The 20,876-nt window shown below is 42.8% G+C and overlaps 1 protein-coding gene across 1 annotated transcript in view; it reads left to right on the forward strand.

Annotated features, from left to right (window-relative positions):
• Window positions 1-320: 320 nt before the first annotated feature.
• The window catches only part of LOC146576956 (protein NLRC3-like), a 91,426-nt gene continuing 70,870 nt past the window's right edge, over window positions 321-20,876 (forward strand). The window contains exons 1-6 of the mRNA XM_085268140.1: window positions 321-410; window positions 495-596; window positions 2,794-2,872; window positions 3,034-3,220; window positions 3,349-5,149; window positions 6,070-6,243. Of these exons, the coding sequence (XP_085124266.1) occupies window positions 322-410; window positions 495-596; window positions 2,794-2,872; window positions 3,034-3,220; window positions 3,349-5,149; window positions 6,070-6,243 (2,432 nt within the window). The 5' untranslated portion in view covers window position 321. The remainder of the gene's footprint in view (window positions 411-494; window positions 597-2,793; window positions 2,873-3,033; window positions 3,221-3,348; window positions 5,150-6,069; window positions 6,244-20,876) is intronic.

Genomic DNA, 20,876 nt, shown 5'->3' on the forward strand with positions numbered 1-20,876 from the left:
ATGCATCAGAGGGTTAAAATGTTGTTCACACGTGTTGGACTGACTGAAGCTTCCAGTCACAGTGAATCAGTGTGTGTCAGTGAATGCATCGTGTGTGCTTCAGGCTCCATCTAGTGGACTGATAGCAGAGCAGCTGATGGCAGCTTCCTCTGCCTCACACTGCTGTCTGACTGCATCCAGCTGACACTGAGATGAAGCAGGAAAGAAGCAGCTGATATTTGGACAGCACACATGATGAAAGGAGGATTTCAGCTGATGTGCACATGAATGATTTGTGTTTCCTCTGCAGGTAGAAAGTGTGTGTGAGCTGAATTGAGCAGCATGGATCAGTGTGAGGACAGAGAGGAGGGAGCCCCTCCCTCTAAAAGCACTCTGTGTGGGGAACATGAGAGCCAGACCAAAGCTCAGAGGTGAGATGACCATCTCTAACTGTCCATGACTCTTCTCCATGTCACAGCTCAGCACTCACATCACTGCTCCATCATTATTCACAGGAACCAGCCTGGACCTCCACCCAGCTCTGTGTCCTTACAGAGTGACGGGTCTAAAGGTCGTCTCATTGAATTTAAATCCCAGCCTGTGTCTGCTGCAGAGAGGTGAGCTGTTAGCAACATGAACTCTTTGATTAAACTGCTTGATGTTGTTGGATATAAACTACAAACACGTTGTTCCCTCAGTCCCATTTAAACTGTCTTTTAAAACAAGCCTTTGGTTTCTAAACAACTGAAAACCCACTTCAGCAAACAGGAAGTGATCAGAGCATCCGTCCACTTCCTGTCAGGCCCTGCAAACATTTCATATTGAAGAAAAGTAGCTGACATCTCACATTTTTACTCCACCACATTCAACCATTGTGACATTTTACAGCATGAAACTCTTGTCACATGACTCCTGTTATGTTATAGAGTCATGTGACCACCAGGGAGGGATTTGTATGGATGAAACACATTCAAATCAATCTGATTCATCAATGGAAACATTTTTGGTGTAAATGCAGCAACACTGAAAACGCTGAAGATAAAAACACAACAGATGAAATATGAACAAATCGAGGCTTTGAATACACGTGTGTGTGTTTGAGACACAGAGATAAATGGATTGTGTGTCTGTCCTATTGCTGCGTGAGGGTTTTATTGTAGATTTTGTGCGTGTACACTTTTGACCACGAAGGTGTTGAAAGGGCGTAAAACAGTTGGAGGCACCAGAGTGAACACTAGTGCTGTCAGTAGATTAAAAATGACTAATTAATGACACAATCTTCTGTCATTAATCCTGATTAATCACAATTACTTGATCAATAGCTGCAGTTACATTTTTCCAACTTTATATTTAAGCCTGTAACAGACGTTTACACCATATAATGAAGTCAATGCAGAATAAACACAAAGAATGTTAAACGCTTCAATTCAAAGAGACTTTGAATAGTTTTCAGTCTTTAACTCAGCTTCTCTGCTGTAAATACAACTTTGTAACAAACATATATACTAAAAGCTAAGTGTCCACTAATATATAATAATATATAATCTATGTTACTGCTGTTAATGAAAATGTTTAATCAGACTCATCACAGGGTTACTGTGGATTAATTTGGAATAATCACCATTAAACATCATTTTTAATGTAAACGAATCAAAGTTCATTTCATGAGCAAACAGACTCGAGAGAAAAGGGCAAATTTACACACTTAACATGTTTATTGAACATGTAAACATTGATTAACCTCCTGAATGAGCCGACCCCCCCAGGGACAGTCCTGCATGCTAATGATGGGCTCTGCTCTGTACCTGCAGGATTCTGTCAGCCACAAACTCCTCAGCTGATCCTGAATCTGAGCCCATCTGTCAAACCATCATTTTCTTCACAGGTCTGTGGAGGTGGCACTGATCCTGCAGCAGTCTAACACTCTCTGTCACTCTTCTTCAAGTCTTTGACACGAGGAACCAAAACTATGTTATTAACAACACTAACAGGTCTGCAGTTTGTCCACTTGGCAGTTGTGTCATCAGTGCTTTGCATTGTTGTGATATTTTAAGCTGGAAGTGCTTCGGTGAAAAGAAAATTCCTTCTGTCACGATGTGCAGAATCCTTCATGTTGGTCGGCTGGTCCGTCTTGTTATTTTTTTAATACTCAAACTTTCTATCGAGAGGTCAGTGTGTGTTTGTCATCTTCCATATTGAGCTGATTGGTTCAGCTGCCGTCACTAACAGATGTGCTGCACATCTGCACATGTGTTGAAGTGCGTTGATAGAAACATTTCAGGGATTTTGAGTCGTTCTGCTCTCCAGATGTGTCGTGTTAAAGGTTTTTATCATGTTAATCATGATAACAGATGAACCCCTAACCCTAACCCTACATGTTAATTTTGACAGCACTGGTAAATCCTTTTTAATGTTCTTCTGTCAGATCATTGATTAGACTCGACTCCAAATACGAGACTCAGAAAACTCAAATGAAAACTCAAATCAAAGCAATGAGAAAAGGACTTCTTGTGTTAGAATGAAAACATATGGAAGTGGTCAGGTTTCAAACACTCGATGAATCTACTGCACAGTTACATTCAGGGACCTTTGGCCTCCTGAGAGCATTAGTTGATGGTTCATCACAGTTTTCTCAAAGTTTCCTCTGAGCTTCTGCAACATCATCACTTCATTCACTGATGAAAGAAAGTTCATAGAAATCTTCAGAATCTGAGAGTCTAAAACTTGACAAAGTTGATTCAGATGAAGTTATTTGAGCAGAAACTCCTGGATCTTTATCCTGTGTTGATCTAATCCTTCATGGTTCCTCCACAGAGTGGAGCAGCAGAGCTCAGAGGTTCCCAGTGGTCAGTCTGCCCAGCAGCATCAAACACAGCTGGACTCCATATTTATGGTCTGTACATGTACAACAACTACTGTTACATCTGTTCTGTTCACAGTCATCTCCATGCTGCTCTTTGTAGACCAGTGGATCGTCAGTGTGTCCAACATGGATCTGATGTTTGGCTCCATGATTTCAGTCTGATTGGCTCATTCATAAATATTCTGTTCCAGCTGCTGGAGGACAACATCATCACTTTTGTGAAGAACGAGCTGAAGAAGATCCAGAAGGTTCTGAGTCCAGGTTACCCAGAATGCTTTGAGAGTCAGAGGAGCAGCAGCAGAGAGGCGTTTGTGAAGATCACAGTGGACTTCCTGAGGAGAATGAAGCAGGAGGAGCTGGCTGACCGTCTGCAGAGCAGTAAGAGGATTTATCTAAAGATTTAAGCTGCTGGATAAATGAACATTTTCCAGAGATGGAAGATGGAGCAACATGTTTTAAAGATTAGTTCTTTTTGGAATTGAGTGTTTATTTTTCTTCTCATTCAGAGCTTCAAGCTGCAGTTTGTCATCGTAACCTTAAATCCACCCTGAAGAAGAAGTTCCAGTGTGTGTTTGAGGGCATCGCTAAAGCAGGAAACCCAACCCTCCTGAATCAGATCTACACAGAGCTCTACATCACAGAGGGAGGGACTGCAGAGGTCAATGATGAACATGAGGTCAGACAGATTGAAACAGCATCTAGGAAACCAGACAGACCAGAAACAACCATCAGACAAGAAGACATCTTTAAAGCCTCACCTGGAAGAGATGAACCAATCAGAACAGTGCTGACAAAGGGAGTGGCTGGCATTGGGAAAACAGTCTTAACACAGAAATACAGCCTGGACTGGGCTGAAGACAAAGCCAACCAGGACATCCAGTTCATATTTCCATTCACTTTCAGAGAGCTGAATGTGCTGAAAGAGGAAAAGTTCAGCTTGGTGGGACTTGTTCATCACTTCTTTACTGAAACCAAAGAAGCAGGAATCTGCAGCTTTGAAGACTTCCAGGTTGTGTTCATCTTTGATGGTCTGGATGAGTGTCGACTTCCTCTGGACTTCCACAAAACTACAATCCTAACTGACCCTAGAAAGCCCACCTCAGTGGATGTGCTGCTGATAAACCTCATCAGGGGGAAACTGCTTCCCTCTGCTCGCCTCTGGATAACCACACGACCTGCAGCAGCCAATCAGATCCCTCCTGACTGTGTTGGCATGGTGACAGAGGTCAGAGGGTTCACTGACCCACAGAAGGAGGAGTACTTCAGGAAGAGATTCAGAGATGAGGAGCAGGCCAGCAGGATCATCTCCCACATCAAGACATCACGAAGCCTCCACATCATGTGCCACATCCCAGTCTTCTGCTGGATCACTGCTACAGTTCTGGAGGATGTGCTGGAAACCAGAGAGGGAGGACAGCTGCCCAAGACCCTGACTGAGATGTACATCCACTTCCTGGTGGTTCAGGCCAAAGTGAAGAAGGTCAAGTATGATGGAGGAGCTGAGACAGATCCACACTGGAGTCCAGAGAGCAGGAAGATGATGGAGTCTCTGGGAAAACTGGCTTTTGATCAGCTGCAGAAAGGAAACCTGATCTTCTATGAATCAGACCTGACAGAGTGTGGCATCGATATCAGAGCAGCCTCAGTGTACTCAGGAGTGTTCACACAGATCTTTAAAGAGGAGAGCGGACTGTACCAGGACAAGGTGTTCTGCTTCATCCATCTGAGTGTTCAGGAGTTTCTGGCTGCTCTTCATGTCCATCTGACCTTCATCAACTCTGGACTCAATCTGCTGGAACAACAACAAACAACCTCCAAGAAATCTAAATTATTTAACAAACTAAAACTTCAATCTCTCCACCAGAGTGCTGTGAACAAGGCCTTACAGAGTCCAAATGGACACCTGGACTTGTTCCTCCGCTTCCTCCTGGGTCTTTCACTGCAGACCAATCAGAGTCTCCTACGAGGTCTGCTGACACAGACAGGAAGTAGCTCACAGACCAATAGGAAAACAGTCCAGTATATCAAGAAGAAGCTCAGTGAGAATCTGTCTGCAGAGAAAAGCATCAATCTGATCCACTGTCTGAATGAACTGAATGATCGTTCTCTAGTGGAGGAGATCCAACAGTCCCTGAGATCAGGAAGTCTCTCCACAGGTAAACTGTCTCCTGCTCAGTGGTCAGCTCTGGTCTTCATCTTACTGTCATCAGAAGAAGATCTGGATGTGTTTGACCTGAAGAAATACTCTGCTTCAGAGGAGGCTCTTCTGAGGCTGCTGCCAGTGGTCAAAGCCTCCAACAAGGCTCTGTGAGTAAATCTGTGATCATGTTTATTTTTAAAATGTTGATTAAAAGTGGTCATAGATTTCTTCCATGACAGATCCATGTCCTAAAACCATGAGCCAGCGTAGTTGTATAGTATAAAAGAAAAAAGGAGAACTTTTGACCACAATATTGTAACTTGAATGAACTTTTGATACAGCCTTTAAACATAAAATTTATGAACAGAATCGGTGACTAAGGGCAGCCCTGGTGGAGCCCATCACCCACCGGACTTATTACTATCCAACTTATTGCCGGCTATGCCAACCAAGCTCTTGCAATGGTTGTAAAATGATCGAATGGCCTGTAGCAATGGCCATAATGTGTTTCTCAGTTTTATTATTTTCAGTCACATCTGTTTTTGATTATTAACTGAATATTTTAAAATTCAGGCTTTTTATGTTATACAAAACATATTTTCTTATGTCTTGTATTGATTCTGAAGGAATAGTTTTCATCAGTATCGCAGATACCAGCCTGAATTTTACTTTGTATTGGATCAGAAAGGAAATCAGTGGCATCACACATCACTTACAGCAACTTCAGTACCTCTTCATTTTAATAAACTGGGGGGAGGTGCACCAAGATTCAGTATGAGATAAAGAATTATTTTTAACTGTAAGGTTGGAGAAATCTGTTGTTGGAAATTGGAAGAACAGGTCATCTTAAAAATCACTGCATTGTAGTTTTATTCAGGCCCCTTCAATCTGTGATCGCTGTTGCTTTGCATTGTAAATGCTACTATTACAAAAGTCACAAATATTAGTGTATGTGTGTGTTGTTGGGTAATAAACCAAAAGAACAGAATCTACCAGCACCTCACTGATTTCTGCTTAACAACAACAAAAAAGCAATAAAGCTCTGATTTGTTTGGTTGATCTTCTCTCCCTTCCCGCTTGATGTCAGACTGAGTGGTTGTAACCTGTCAGACAGAAGCTGGGAAGCTCTGTCCTCAGTCCTGAGCTCCCAGTCCTCCCGTCTGACAGAGCTGGACCTGGGTAACAACAACCTGCAGGATTCAGGAGTGAAGCTTCTGTCTGCTGGGATGAAGAGTCAATACTGCAAACTGGAAACGCTGAGGTCAGATCAAGCGATATCGATTTTTTTTTCATCAATTAACATCATTTAATCAATTTCATTTGGAAAAAATTAACATTGTGTGTATGTTTGGTTTTTTTTAATGAATCCATGCAAGTCACAGTAAACTGCCACATTTGTCTTTTGTAACATGAGGCAATAAGGATTCCAGCATGTCCTGAAACAGTGTTGAAATATTGTAAATGTAGTAGCTCCTCATGGCACCATGAATATACTTTAACACAAGTGTTTCATGTCTTCTTGTCATCCTTTCTTCAGACTGAGTGGCTGTAACCTGTCAGACAGAAGCTGTGAAGCTCTGTCCTCAGTCCTGAGCTCCCAGTCCTCCCGTCTGACAGAGCTGGATCTGGGTAAAAACAACCTGCAGGATTCAGGACTGAAGCTTCTATTTTCTGCAGTGGAAAGTCCAAAGTGTACACTTGGGATTCTCAGGTCAGGATTCAGTCTTTTCTGATGATGATTTAAAACCTGAGTCAGGTCGATAAATGGCTTACTCATTTACAACAGACATGATTTGTTAAATCACCTTATATATGTGTGCTTAAGTTCTGTGCTGCTGTGATTTATTGCCCGTGCTGTCTTTCAGTTCAGCTTTGTCGAGTCTCTGGTAGGATTTCTTTTACATGACCTGTGTAAAAACAAAACAGGAAACACATTAAGCTGATGTAAGATGCACAATTTGAAAAATGGGGCACAAAAAATGTTGCTGCTTTCTTGAAAGTGCGTCTAAGAAGACCCAATGGAGAAAGTGAAGAGAAAAATCAAAGATTAAGAAAAAGAAAATGGCAGAGGCAGTTTCTTTTGGACTGCCTGCAGATGGGGCGAGACTCTAGAAACAGGGATGATTGGAGAAAATGCAAAGAGGCCATAGGATAAACCAGGAGATGAATACTCTGGTGTTCTGGGGATAGTGGGAGTGAGAGGGAGAGATGCCAGTAAATGATTTCAAGGATAAATTTCAGAGCATCAGAGCTAAGAAACCAAAGCAAGTGGGGAACTACAAACATGTGGACAGACTCATAATTAGGCCAAAGACACATTAAAGCAATTATTACAGGTTTAGAAACAGGGATGGATATGAAGGAGCTTAGCATGAATTTGCATTGAGAAAAGAATAGCAACGAGCATCAGAGGAAACAGTTAGGAAAACTAAAAGGATGTACTGGCAGGAATACTGCAGTACTTTAGGAAGAACTACACCAGTTCAGAATGTGTGGAGTACAGTAAAGAACATGAATGCAGACAGGAAACAACAGCAGCTGTTGTAAAGTAAATTCAAACTCCTTCATTAAATGCAGCTGGTTGAGTTGAAAACAATGGAGAATGATTGTGTTACGTTGTTTATTCTCTATAGAAATGGAGCAGCAGGAGTGCATGCAGAGCTGGACGTGGGCTGTATATACATGCGTGTATCTGTGTTGTCTGTGAGCAGAGAAAACAAAGCGCTGGAAATGTCCAGTGTATCATAAGCCAGCCAGTCCTGTTACTGCAATTCACTTCTTCACCAGAAAGTGTCACCATCACGCTTCAACAGCAGTTTCCAGTATTAATAGTGTTAATAAGCTCCAGGTAGTATGGATGGGAAAATGTAGAGATGCTGGGCAAACAATATGATCAAATCCACAGTGGGAATAATTGAAGTGATGACGGCAGGTGTAGAGAACAAAAATGAATCATATTGAAATGTTAAATCGGGAAAATCCTGGAGAAGAGGATAGTTCTAATGTTCAGTTTGTAATGTTTAATTCAACACAGCTCTTAAATGCATAAAAATGACTTCACCTGACGTCAGACTGAACAATCGGATTAGCTACTGATATTGATTTAACCCTTTAAGACCTACCATAGAACCAAGTGCGCCAGAGCTTATATTATATTTTTACATGCTGTAGAGCCGTTTTTGGGAGCATTTCAAGTTGCTATACATCAATACAACCATTACAGCCTAAATTTTAATAATATGTATGTATTAAGTGCATAGTAATTACATAAATTGCAAAAAAGTGCAATAAACTACAAAAAAATTGAAAATCGTTTTTTTTATTTTTTAACATATATTTCTAGTTAGAGAAATTTAAGAGGCTTATCCCTCAAAACTGTAAATACAAAAAAGTTGCACAAAATAGTTTCCCACCTCAGGAAATTTATTTTGAGTGCCTTCATAGTTTTATTTTTGAAATACACCAATTTTATATACTGCAGGAAAAACGAAAATAAATATTATACTGCAAATTTGCAAAATAACAGCATATGCATCAAAATAAACTATTTCCAGCAGTGCAATATGAGTCCTAAGCATATGTGGAAGGAAACTGTAACCTAGGACAAGCTGATGGCATAAGATGTAAGTACAACTCCTCAGGTTTCATATGCAAAAAAAATTATTGCGCTAGCTCACGTGGTTACAGTGCTACCGGGATTTAAAAATAGTTGCGCAAAACAGAGTGTGCCCACTCTGACCAGTTTTAAAGGGTTAAAGCAAGAAAATATGGTATTAGCATTAGCTGCCAATTCCTATTCACCTAAAATTAACATTACCTGCTAATGGCAGTCTACTTAGCATTAACTCTTCACTAATGTAATGCTAATTCACATCAAATTATCTTTAGCTTTAGCATTAGCTGCTAGCTTCAGCCTACCTAGCTCTAGCTGCTCACATTGTTAAAAGGGAAGAGAAAACGATATTAGCATTAGCTGGTAATAATTATTCACCCCTAATTAGAATTAACCACTAATGGCAGCATACTTAGCATTAACTCCTCACATCGTTATAATGCAAATGAGGCTAACTTGCATTAAATTAGACTGCTGTTATTAGCTAATGCTATTTAGAAGTAGCTGCTCACATTGTTATAAAGCAAAGGAAAACGATATGAGCATTAGGTTCTAATGCGTAGCCTATTTGCCTTAAATCTGTAACCGGAAGGTCGCCGGTTCGATCCCCGGGCTCTCTGTCCTGGTCGTTGTGTCCTTGGGCAAGACACTTTACCCTACTTGCCTACTGGTGTTGGCCAGAGGGGCCGATGGCGCGATATGGCAGCCTCGCTTCTGTCAGCCTGCCCCAGGGCAGCTGTGGCTACAACTGTAGCTGCCTCCACCAGTGTGTGAATGTGAGAGTGAATGAATAGTGGTATTGTAAAGCGCTTTGGGTGCTTTGAAAAGCGCTATATAAATCCAATCCATTATTATTATTATTATTAAATTAGACGTAGGTGCTAATGGCGGCCTACTTAGCATTAGCAGCTCAGACGTTGTAATGCTAGGAAAAAGAGTGTTAGCATTAGCCGTTCACATTGTTATAAAGTTAAGGGAAATAGTGTTAGCATTAGCTACTCACATTGTTAAAAAGTAAGCGTTAGCATTAGTGCATAATGCTAATTCACATCAAATTAGCATTAGTTAATAACGGCAGCCTATTTAGCATTAGCAGATAATGTTGACCTTGGCCCACTGGAAAAGTTAAGAACTAAAGATTTAGGAGTGTTTCTCGATAGCTCTTTCTCGTTTGAGAAACAAATGAATTCTGTTATTAAAACCAGCTGTAAGGTTTATATTGTTGATTGTCATTTATGCTTAGAAATATTTACTCATATATGCTTAGAGTTGTATAATCGATTGCATGATGATAGAGGTTTGATCCTTAGTAGTCTGTAAAGACTCTGTGTGCCTTCCAGAGTGCTCTGGCATGCACACACCACTTGGGGCCATGAGAGAGGTCGTACCCTCTCTTACCGATTTATGGTGTAGGACAGGGGTCTCAAACTCAATTTAGCTGGGGGCCGCTGCAGGCAGAGTCTGGGTGAGGCTGGGCCGCATTAGGTTTTCCACAAGAAAGGCATGGTTAAAAAAATTCCAATCTTCTCAAATCTCTTTATTTTTATTTTTTAACACAAAATATGAAAAATGAATAAACAAATTAAGAATTAATTAATTTTTAGTCAGTGAACTTATGTGGGGTTTTTTTCAGTCTTCTATATCTGCTGTATTTAGATTGAAATGTCTGTATTAACAGTTCTATAACCTTCTTCTGAACATGAATGGAACACTGTAGAAAATGAACTGTTCTTCTGAACATGGCTTCTCTTGCCTACTCCTTGCTGCTAGAGACCTGGCAGCGTTTCCTCTCGCATAGCCGAGCCAGATTTGGCCTGAGGGAGGAAGCAGTTGCGACCCTCAGTATGTCTTGAAGCTGATCATCCGTAAGTCTGGACCTGTACTTGGACTTATTGAAGTTCAAAGTGGAGAAGAGCTTTTGGCACAAGTACAGTGGGGCAAAAAAGTATTTAGTCAGCCACCGATTGTGCAAGTTCCCCCACCTAAAATGATGGCAGAGGTCAGTAATTTGCACCAGAGGTACACTTCAACTGTGAGAGACAGAATGTGAAAAAAAATTCCATGAATCCACATGGTAGGATTTGTAAAGAATTTATTGGTAAATCAGGGTGGAAAATAAGTATTTGGTCAATAACAAAAATACAACTCAATACTTTGTAACATAACCTTTGTTGGCAATAACAGAGGTCAAACGTTTACTATAGGTCTTTACCAGGTTTGCACACACAGTAGCTGGTATTTTGGCCCATTCCTCCATGCAGATCTTCTCGAGAGCAGTGATGTTTTGGGGTTGTCGCCGAGCAACACGGACTTTCAACTCCCGCCACAGATTTTCTATGGGGTTGAGGTCTGGAGACTGGCTAGGCCACTCCAGGACTTTCAAATGCTTCTTACGGAGCCACTCCTTTGTTGCCCGGGCGGTGTGTTTTGGATCATTGTCATGTTGGAAGACCCAGCCTCGTTTCATCTTCAAAGTTCTCACTGATGGAAGGAGGTTTTGGCTCAAAATCTCACGATACATGGCCCCATTCATTCTGTCCTTAACACGGATCAGTCGTCCTGTCCCCTTGGCAGAAAAACAGCCCCATAGCATGATGTTTCCACCCCCATGCTTCACAGTAGGTATGGTGTTCTTGGGATGCAACTCAGTATTCTTCTTCCTCCAAACACGACGAGTTGAGTTTATACCAAAAAGTTCTACTTTGGTTTCATCTGACCACATGACATTCTCCCAATCCTCTGCTGTATCATCCATGTGCTCTCTGGCAAACTTCAGACGGGCCTGGACATGCACTGGCTTCAGCAGCGGAACACGTCTGGCACTGCGGGATTTGATTCCCTGCCGTTGTAGTGTGTTACTGATGGTGACCTTTGTTACTTTGGTCCCAGCTCTCTGCAGGTCATTCACCAGGTCCCCCCGTGTGGTTCTGGGATCTTTGCTCACCGTTCTCATGATCATTTTGACCCCACGGGATGAGATCTTGCGTGGAGCCCCAGATCGTGGGAGATTATCAGTGGTCTTGTATGTCTTCCATTTTCTGATGATTGCTCCCACAGTTGATTTTTTCACACCAAGCTGCTTGCCTATTGTAGATTCACTCTTCCCAGTCTGGTGCAGGTCTACAATACTTTTCCTGGTGTCCTTCGAAAGCTCTTTGGTCTTGGCCATGGCGGAGTTTGGAGTCTGACTGTTTGAGGCTGTGGACAGGTGTCTTTTATACAGATGATGAGTTCAAACAGGTGCCATTCATACAGGTAACGAGTGGGGGACAGAAAAGCTTCTTACAGGAGACGTTACAGGTCTGTGAGAGCCAGAGATTTTCCATGTTTGAGGTGACCAAATACTTATTTTCCACCTTGATTTACGAATAAATTCTTTACAAATCCTACCATGTGAATTCATGGATTTTTTTTTCACATTCTGTCTCTCACAGTTGAAGTGTACCTCTGGTGCAAATTACTGACCTCTGTCATCATTTTAAGTGGGGGAACTTGCACAATCAGTGGCTGACTAAATACTTTTTTGCCCCACTGTATGTGCTACCAAAAAGGCACATGGTCCGCTTGAACATTCGGGAAAGCCGAGGGAAACTAGGGCTCAAGTCTCTCAAAAATTGTCCAAGCTTGTCTGCTTTTCCACTCACCTCCCTGAACTTTGCTTTGAGTTCAGAGTTGCACTGCAGCTCAATGAGCTCCATTTGAAGCACAGAAGGGGCATCTTGCACATCAAAGGAGAAGGGGTCCGCAAAAATGTGAAAGGTGGCTCTGTGTGTCTTGAAGTCAGCAAATCTGTGATCAAATTCCTCCTGTAGCCTCAAAATGACATCAACATACTTGTCAGCACTGAATGGTGTGCCTGCATCCACGAGTGCCTTGCATGCTGGGAAATGGCAAAGGTTTGTCTGAGAGAGCTGAGCTTTCCAGAGCGCCAGTTTTGTGGAGAATGCTCTCACGTTGTCATAGGCAGCACTGACAAGTTGCCCCTGGCCTTGTAACGTCTTGTTCAGTCAGTACATTAAGCTCATGTGTCATATCAACAAGAAAAGCTGAGTCCATGAGCCATTTGGGATCAGTTAGCACAGGAACACTAACTCCATCCTTCTCCATGAAGGCTTCACTTCTGCTCTCAACTCAAAAAGTCTCTTTAATACATTTCCCCTGCTGAGCCAACGTACCTCAGTGAAGTCGAGCACATCCCCATATTCTGACTCCATTTCCTCTAAAAAAGCACAGAACCTTCGGTGCTTTAAGCCCCTGGATCTGATTTGGTTGATGCATTTCACAACAATAGACATCACATTGTCAAACTTCAGGCATTTGCTGCAAAGGACCTGCTGATGGATGATGCAGTGCAGAGCAATGGCCTCCTCCACGCCTTCCTCTTCCAGTTTGTTTTGTGCCACCAGTCCATGTTTCCTCCCTGTCATTGATGGCGCTCCATCTGTTGTTATTCCAACAAACCTCTTCCATGGCAAACCAACATTCTCAATGGCATCACACAGCTTGTAAATATCTGCTGAGCGGTGGTCTGGCCATGCATTGGAATTACTGTGAGCAGCTCCTCCATCACTTCAAAACTGTCATCAACACCACGGACATACATTGGGAGCTGGGCAGTGTCGGTGATGTCTGTGGTCTCATCAAGAGCGACTGAGTATACACTGAAACATTTGGCTTTCTCACACAGTTGGTCATAAATGTCACTTGACAGGTCAGAAATGCGATCTGCTGCGGTGTTGGCAGAAAGGCTGATGTTGCTAAACTGACCTTTCTTTCCCGGACAGACTATATTTGCAGCCTGCAATATGCACTTTTAGACAAATGCACCTTCTGTGAATGGCTTCCCTGCTTTAGCAATCATCTCACTAACCACGTGGCTCCGACTGCTGCATTATTCTCTTTGGTTGCTTTCTTGGAGAAATCTTGCTGCCTCAGTAGATCTGTTTTAAGACTGGCAACCCGGTTCGCTCTCTCGTCTCCCTGGTATTTTGCATCCAGCTCAGCATGTCTAGTTGTGTAATGACGTTTCAAATTGTATTCCTTGTGCAGCGCAACTTTCTCTGTGCAAATAAGACAGGTCGGGGTGCCCCTGTGCTCAACAAAGAAATATTGCATTTCCCACTTTTCCTGAAATTGTCGGTGCTCATCACCAACCTTTCTCTTCACCGCAGGCTTTGAAAAAGACATGTTTGGGGCTATGTGACATTTATAATTCTACTTGGTGTCACTGTCGCATTGAAGTTTCAATCAAGCGTTTAGCCGACGGACGGGGAACGTCTCAACGCGTAGAGAATGTCATCTCTGCTTCTTTTTCTTGCAACCGTAGCACGGCGATCGGCAGATAAAAAGCCGGTAGCAGTCTCCTTTGTTTTTACGCTCGATGTTCATGTCTTTCATGACGACACGAACACCGTGGCGTTTGCAGATGGTAGAAAGTGCAGGGATAGCGAGCGCAAAAAAGGCGACTGCTCACGGCGCCGGGCTGTTGTTACAGGAGAAAGAAGCGGAAATGACAACGTGACATATAACAAATAACATCAGCTGTTTCTGATGTTAGTTGTTTTGACTGCTTTTACATTATATTGAAATATATGTAATGTTCATGTTTGCTGCAATGCAAACGCAGTGATGCAAATAAAAACATCGAGCCACAAATTACGGTGCGACCCTATAATTAGTCCGGGTTACCGGGGACTGTTGTTGCCGATGAACAGGTGTCGCTATGTGACTGCAGACTAAATTGGGCTGCATTGAGTTCATGACTTTTCTTTTATCCCGCCGCCTACGCATCACTGTGAGAGTTAATATGAGATCTCTCTCTGTGGAAAAATAACTTTAAATCCCACTGACGTGTGTATAAATCTATATACGTATAATGTCCCGCTGGGCAGCAACTTAAAAAAACAACTTTTTTTGAAGTGTTGTGAACGCAGCGCGCTGGGGCGAATGTCGGCGTTTGCCCAATAGAAAGGAGGAAGCCAGCCAGGCACAGAAAGAAAGAAACACTCCAGGGCAACGCTGCTGGAACTTTGACTCATTGAGAAATGTTTCCCTGCTTGCATCAAGCCCGGCTGGTGTCCCCTGAGATCCATATCCCACCCTGATTGGTGGGTTAATTCAGCTCCGCCCACAACACTGTAAAGTGTCATACATTATCAAACTAACATTACATTTTCATATTAAGGTGGGGCCAAAAACTATCGTCCTGCGGGCCGCAATTGGCCCGCGGGCCGCGAGTTTGAGACCCCTGGTGTAGGAGGACACCTACTCTGTGTCTGGTTAAGTATAAGAGCCCTTTGTTAGGGGGACCGCTGGACTCTTAGCACCAGCTTTGGGGTCACAGGGTCACATCTGGAACACACACACACACACAGACACACACACAGACACACACACACACACACTATGCACAGACTGGTACTCTTTGTTCATACCTGTGTAAGACGTCATAATGAACTTGTGCATATTCATGTAAGCTCAATAAAGAGCAGTGTTACGAGGGAGCAGACGAGAGCGACTGAGGTCAAGTGAAGGAACGGCGCTGTCACAGTTCTCTCCCTCATCAATTGTCTGGTTCCAGCGGTGGGTCTGTGCTAGACGACCCATCACCAGCTTTTTCCACTGGTTACCAGTACGTGGTAGAATCCACTTCCAGATCTGGTTGTCTTTAAATCTGTGAATGGATTGGCTCCATCTTATCTCTCTTTAACAAAAGAATCCAAGTGGAGCCCTCAGGTCTGCAGATAAGCAGCTTCTGACCAGAACTAGACGTAAAAACAGAGGTGAGCTTTATCGATGGCTGCAGCCAAACTCTGGAACAGTCGCCCTTCACATCAGGTCGTCACCAACACTGGACATTTTTAAAAGCCGGTTGGAAACACATTTGTACTCTGTAGCTTTCAATCCTGACCAGTCTTTATAGTCATTACTGTGTATGTTTCCTATTTTCTCTCTACTCTGTGCAGCACTTTGGCTCAAGCTGTTTTTAAATGTGCTGATAAATAAATGTAGATTTCTTTGAATAAAACAGTGGAGCCGAGCTTTGAGCTCAGTGTGTAACAGTGTGTGTGTGAGAGCCATGTAATGTCCATGTGTGCATGCTGACTGTGCTGCTCTGACCCCCCTCCTCCTTTCAGGGTGGAGCCTGCTGGAGTCCGATGGTTGAGACCAGGTCTGAGGAAGTGTAAGTGTGTTTTTAATGGGATTCATGAAAACAAAGCAGCACACATTCAACCATCTTCATCATGTCAGGAGTCATCATCAAAGTGTCAATCAATGAACAGATGATGGATCAATAACTGCAGCTGGATTGTGTTTGTTCTCTCCATCAGATTCCTGTCAACTCACAATCGACACAAACACAGTGAACACAAAGCTCCAACTGTCTGACAACAACAGGAAGGTGACACGTGTGAAGGAGGTTCAGTCATATCCTGATCATCCAGACAGATTTGATGTTTTTCCTCAGCTGCTGTGTAGAAATGGTCTGACTGGTCGCTGTTACTGGGAGGTCGAGTGGAGAGGAAGAGTTTATATATCAGTGAGTTACAGAAGCATCAGAAGGAAAGGAGGCAGTGGGTTTGGATTCAATGATCAGTCCTGGAGTCTGTTCTGCTCTGATGATGGTCCTGATTCTGTCTGGCACAATTACAGACAAACATCCATCTCCTCCTCCTCCTCCTCCTCCTCCTCCTCCTCCTCTGTCTCTAACAGAGCAGCAGTGTATGTGGACTGTCCTGCTGGCACTCTGTCCTTCTACAGAGTCTCCTCTGACACTCTGATCCACCTCCACACCTTCAACACCACATTCACTCAAACTCTTTATCCTGGGTTTAGACTCTGGTCTCCTGGTGCCTCAGTGTCCCTGTGCTGAGTGGAGTGTAAAGAGTGTCTCCTGTTACAGAAACACTCTGACTGTTGAACAGATAGTTCAGTCTGTACATGTCTGTCTCTTTCACTCACAAACACGTTTTCAGATTCATGGATTCAATCAGTTGATGTTTGAAACTCTTCTAAATGATTCCTTGTAAACTTCTTCAGTCACAAACAAACAGGAAGTGATGTCACATGTGTTCCTGTCCACACAGCAGAATGAGTCTATTGCTGACAGTGATGTACAAACAGAGTGAGCATTTCTGAGGCCCAAAATAAACTGAGTAGTTCACTGAATGAACAATGGACTGTGAGCTCAGTTCCTTCATCATTAGTATGGATTATATATGTATATGTATTATATTAGTATCATATATATCAGGTGCTGCTGCTTTCAGTCATTGTGCAAATGTGCTGTTTGTAAGCTTGTAAAGCTGCAGTCAGCTGAGACTGAAGAAGTCACCTGATCAGTGAGCAAACGTTTCTGAAAACGTCCAGATGAACAGAATCAACCTTTTGGGATCAGCCAGCAATGCAGCATCATTGTTGTTCAGCTTCAGAGGTTTGCAGGAATGAACTGATGACCAGAAACAGCTGCAAAGTCCAAGAAAATACCAGCTGGAGTTCAGCTGCATTTGAAGAAGTCAAAGAAAAGTAAGGATGGCAAAGGGCGACGTTTTCTTCCAAAGAGCTGCAAACATGGTCGACGCCTCATTAGAAGAATCATCTGGACATTTGTGAGGAACTCTAACCAAGAAAGCAACGTCACACAGATCCAACAGACAGTTTCCATGACTGCAAGTGTTGAGTGGAAAAATGCTACATTGCATTATTGCATCCTCTCACCACAGGAGGCGCTGTTGGCACCACTGATTGCTGATCAGCTGTTCTCTGATGATCTGATTGATACTGTGAATAACGGGACTCACTGAACTCTGTGACACAGTGAAGATTACAGAGTTTAACTTCAACATCTGACTGACGTCACACAGACAGAAGGATGAACCAGTGAGGCACAGAACACAGTTACTGGAGATACTGGATCAGCTCCATGTGAACCTCTGATGGAGAAGCTGCTGAGCCAGAGAAACATCAGGACATGACAGCAGCTGCACTTATCTAACAACATGTAGCAGAGCTGATCTATGTTAGAGGATCTATCACAGCAGCTGAAGCCAAAGTCCAACACTGGATACCAGCTGAGCCTGTGCTGAGTGTAGTGTTACAGGAAAAGGGCAGAAACACTGGTAGCTCCCAGTGATGCTGACTGGGGCACAGAGCTGAATGATGCAGCATCAGGACACTGTTTCAGTCTGACTGACAGAGAAACCTGTAGCTGTATCTACATGTGAGGCAGAGGCCACACAAGCAGCTTTCTATGTTTCACAGTGACTGAGATCTTCAGTGGGGGTGGACATGCTCCTGTACAGACCTCTGAGGAGAACCAAGGTGCAGTCAAAGAGTCCAGTCTGTCCTCACAGATGTGAACATGTGCTTTCATCAGGTCTGCTGTCAGCTAGCAGGCTCACATCAGAATCACTGTTCCTGAAAAACACAGTCTGTGTGACATCATCAGTCAGCTGATGGTCCCAGATCTGAATGGTTTCTGTCTCTACTGAGGAAGTCAGAGAATATCACTGAGGTGTGGATCAGGTCTGAGTGAGCTGTGGAGGGACAGCTTTAAACAGTCCACAGGTCTCACGTCCTGCTCAGTCTGGTAGCAGATACCTCGTATTGTTCCAGATGTGCTGACATCAGCAGCAGCACAGCTGTGTGATACCATGAATCTCAGTTATTGATCCAACACACAGTAAATACAAAGATCAGGATTTCTGAGAGTAATCATTATGAGTCTGAACACATGATCACTGAATGTTAGTCTCCACAATAATAAGCTAACACAAGCAAACACAGCTTTCAGCTCTTATTTTGAAACTGGCTTATTTAGAGAGCTGTGATGTGAGCGTGCCTGGCTCTGAGGCACTTGGGTCAGCCTCTGTTGTTTAGAAGTGTTACAGACTGTGAATGACACAGACCTGTCAGTTTCCATGTTTGTCTGTAACACAGCTCAGGGCTCCATGCTGAACGCATCCATCCAGTGTTATTGATCCAGGACTGATACCAGCATTGGGATCAATACTACAACACACAATCACATGTGTCCACGTGATGTGTTTGACCAGCTTTATTCATTAATGATCAATCAGCTTATTTACTGCATCTGAGTCCAGCTTCATTTAAATGATCCAACCATGAAAATGACATCAGTCCTACAGAAGCACTTCATGCTAACAGGAAGTCATTGATTAAGGTGGAATAACACAGAGACACAACCACTCACAGCTAACCTGACCCCACTAACTGCATGTGTTTGGACTGTGGGAGGAAGCCGGAGTACCGGAGAGGACGCACACAAACACGGGAGAACATGAAGCTCTGAAACAAAGATGGTGGATTTGACCTCAGGACCAGGCGGGGTTACGGGGGTCATGACCCCCCCAATAATAGATCCAGCTACACTGAAACTGTCAATTTCATTTACTTTTCCTGTTTTAAAGCTATCAGGCTGCTTTGTGGCTCACTCAATACTAAACTAAGATACTTTCAGTGTGAATCATTTGCAGGAACACAGGCAGGATTTAAAGTGCAGAACTTTACAGTCTCTGTCTCAAAGTTGGTCTGAACATGCTAACAGCTCTTTGTTTTTTTCAGTTTTCACTGGTTTGATGTAATGAAAGAAATTTTAAAGAAGCAGACGATTGTTGTTATTTTAGTTCTATAGTTTCATAAATCGTGGTGTGGATCTAAGTCAACATTCAGAATAAATAAGATAATACAGCACTTTGATGGTTGCCTTTGTATTTTCCCAGCAGTGCTCAGGTTGGTTCTCGGCTACATTTACATACAGATGTTAATGTGTTCAGCAGCTGGACTCATCTGAGGAAGGAACATTGGAAAGGTGCTCAGTGCACAACTGCATCACTAATTTTATGTAAGACCCTGTGTTTTATTGTATTTATATATTTGTAACATTTGACTCAAACACTTTTGGGAAGGATGAAAATGTTTTCAGGAGGAAGTTTTTCCTTCTGTCCGACTGCAGTACACACAACACTGCGTCTCCCCCCATTATCACACTTCCTCAGGCTGCTGATGAGCGCCCCCTGGTGTCAGTGTTGATGACGTCATGCACAGTGAAACATAAACGGTGTCTGTTAATAAAAAATCATGTGTCCATTTTCATGTTTGCATCATGTTTCTGTAAAATCATCAGCTGTTTCTGAACCTTCTTCATTGTTTGACTCATTCCAACAGCTGTGAGCTGTGATGGAGTCAGAGCAGCTTCATCACTGATGTTCAGGTGAAGCTGAACTTAATAAACTGTAGAAATGATCAGGATTCAGGCTGGATGTGTAAAACACTTCTGTGTGAGGTCGCAGTGCTTCATATGTGTGTGTGGGCTGAAGCACACACGTGTGAGTCCTCAGAGGTTTCACACACATCACTGCACACACTTATAATCCTAGTTTAAGCTTGTGGATCATATCGGACACATCAGCAGCTCTTTGGAGACAAAGATTTGAGATTTAAGATGAGTCATAGTCTTTCTATCCATGGTAGCTTCCACTGCTGAGGCTCGGGAAACATGAAGAGGATAATTAAGAGCAAGCATCAGCTCTGTCTCATCTAACTACACAGTATTATGATCATGCACTTATGTCTCAAACTAAGACACAATGAGACAAAATGAGTTCTGTGAGTCTTTAGATTATCAGTAAATTCTGGTGACAGTTTGACGCTCAGTGGAGCCACTTTTGGTTTGTGATGAGTGTTTTGTGAGCTTCTGTTTTGTGAGTCGCTCTTTGTAATTTAGAAGATGGTGCAGAAATGTGCGCGCCCTTATCTGAGAGGACACGGAGAGAGTGTCGCAGACTCGAGGTGAGGAGATAAACCTCGGAGCTGGACGGCCTGCACGTTACCCATGTGCATCTTTTCAGTGACATCAAGTGAACCCATAATAAGCATTTCTATGTCTTAGACATCATGTCCATTTCTAATGAGAGATTATTTTTAAATGAGGGAAACCTGGTCTAACAACACGCTTACAACAGAGCTAAAGGTTCACCACAGTGAGACGGTGGGACTCTGATAAGAACTGAAACACTGTGTATGAACAGCTGAGACAAAACTATATATAAACACTCATTTATTCCAGTTTAGTTTACAATGATTTTAAAGTAATGTGGAACGATTCATGTTCATGAGCTGTTACAAACACAACTATTGATTTGTCTATATATGGTCGGACTACAAGGCTTGTGTTGAGGCTCTTGGAATAATGTGTGAATTACAGCAAGAAATGATGGTTTTCCATTTTACCAAAGTGGAATAAAATCACCACAGCAAAG

The sequence above is a fragment of the Mchenga conophoros genome, linkage group LG3 (genome assembly GCF_057382185.1).
Source record: "Mchenga conophoros isolate Kocher_MC1m ecotype Shallow Benthic linkage group LG3, M_conophoros_male_GT1.1, whole genome shotgun sequence".
Classification (NCBI taxonomy): domain Eukaryota; kingdom Metazoa; phylum Chordata; class Actinopteri; order Cichliformes; family Cichlidae; genus Mchenga; species Mchenga conophoros.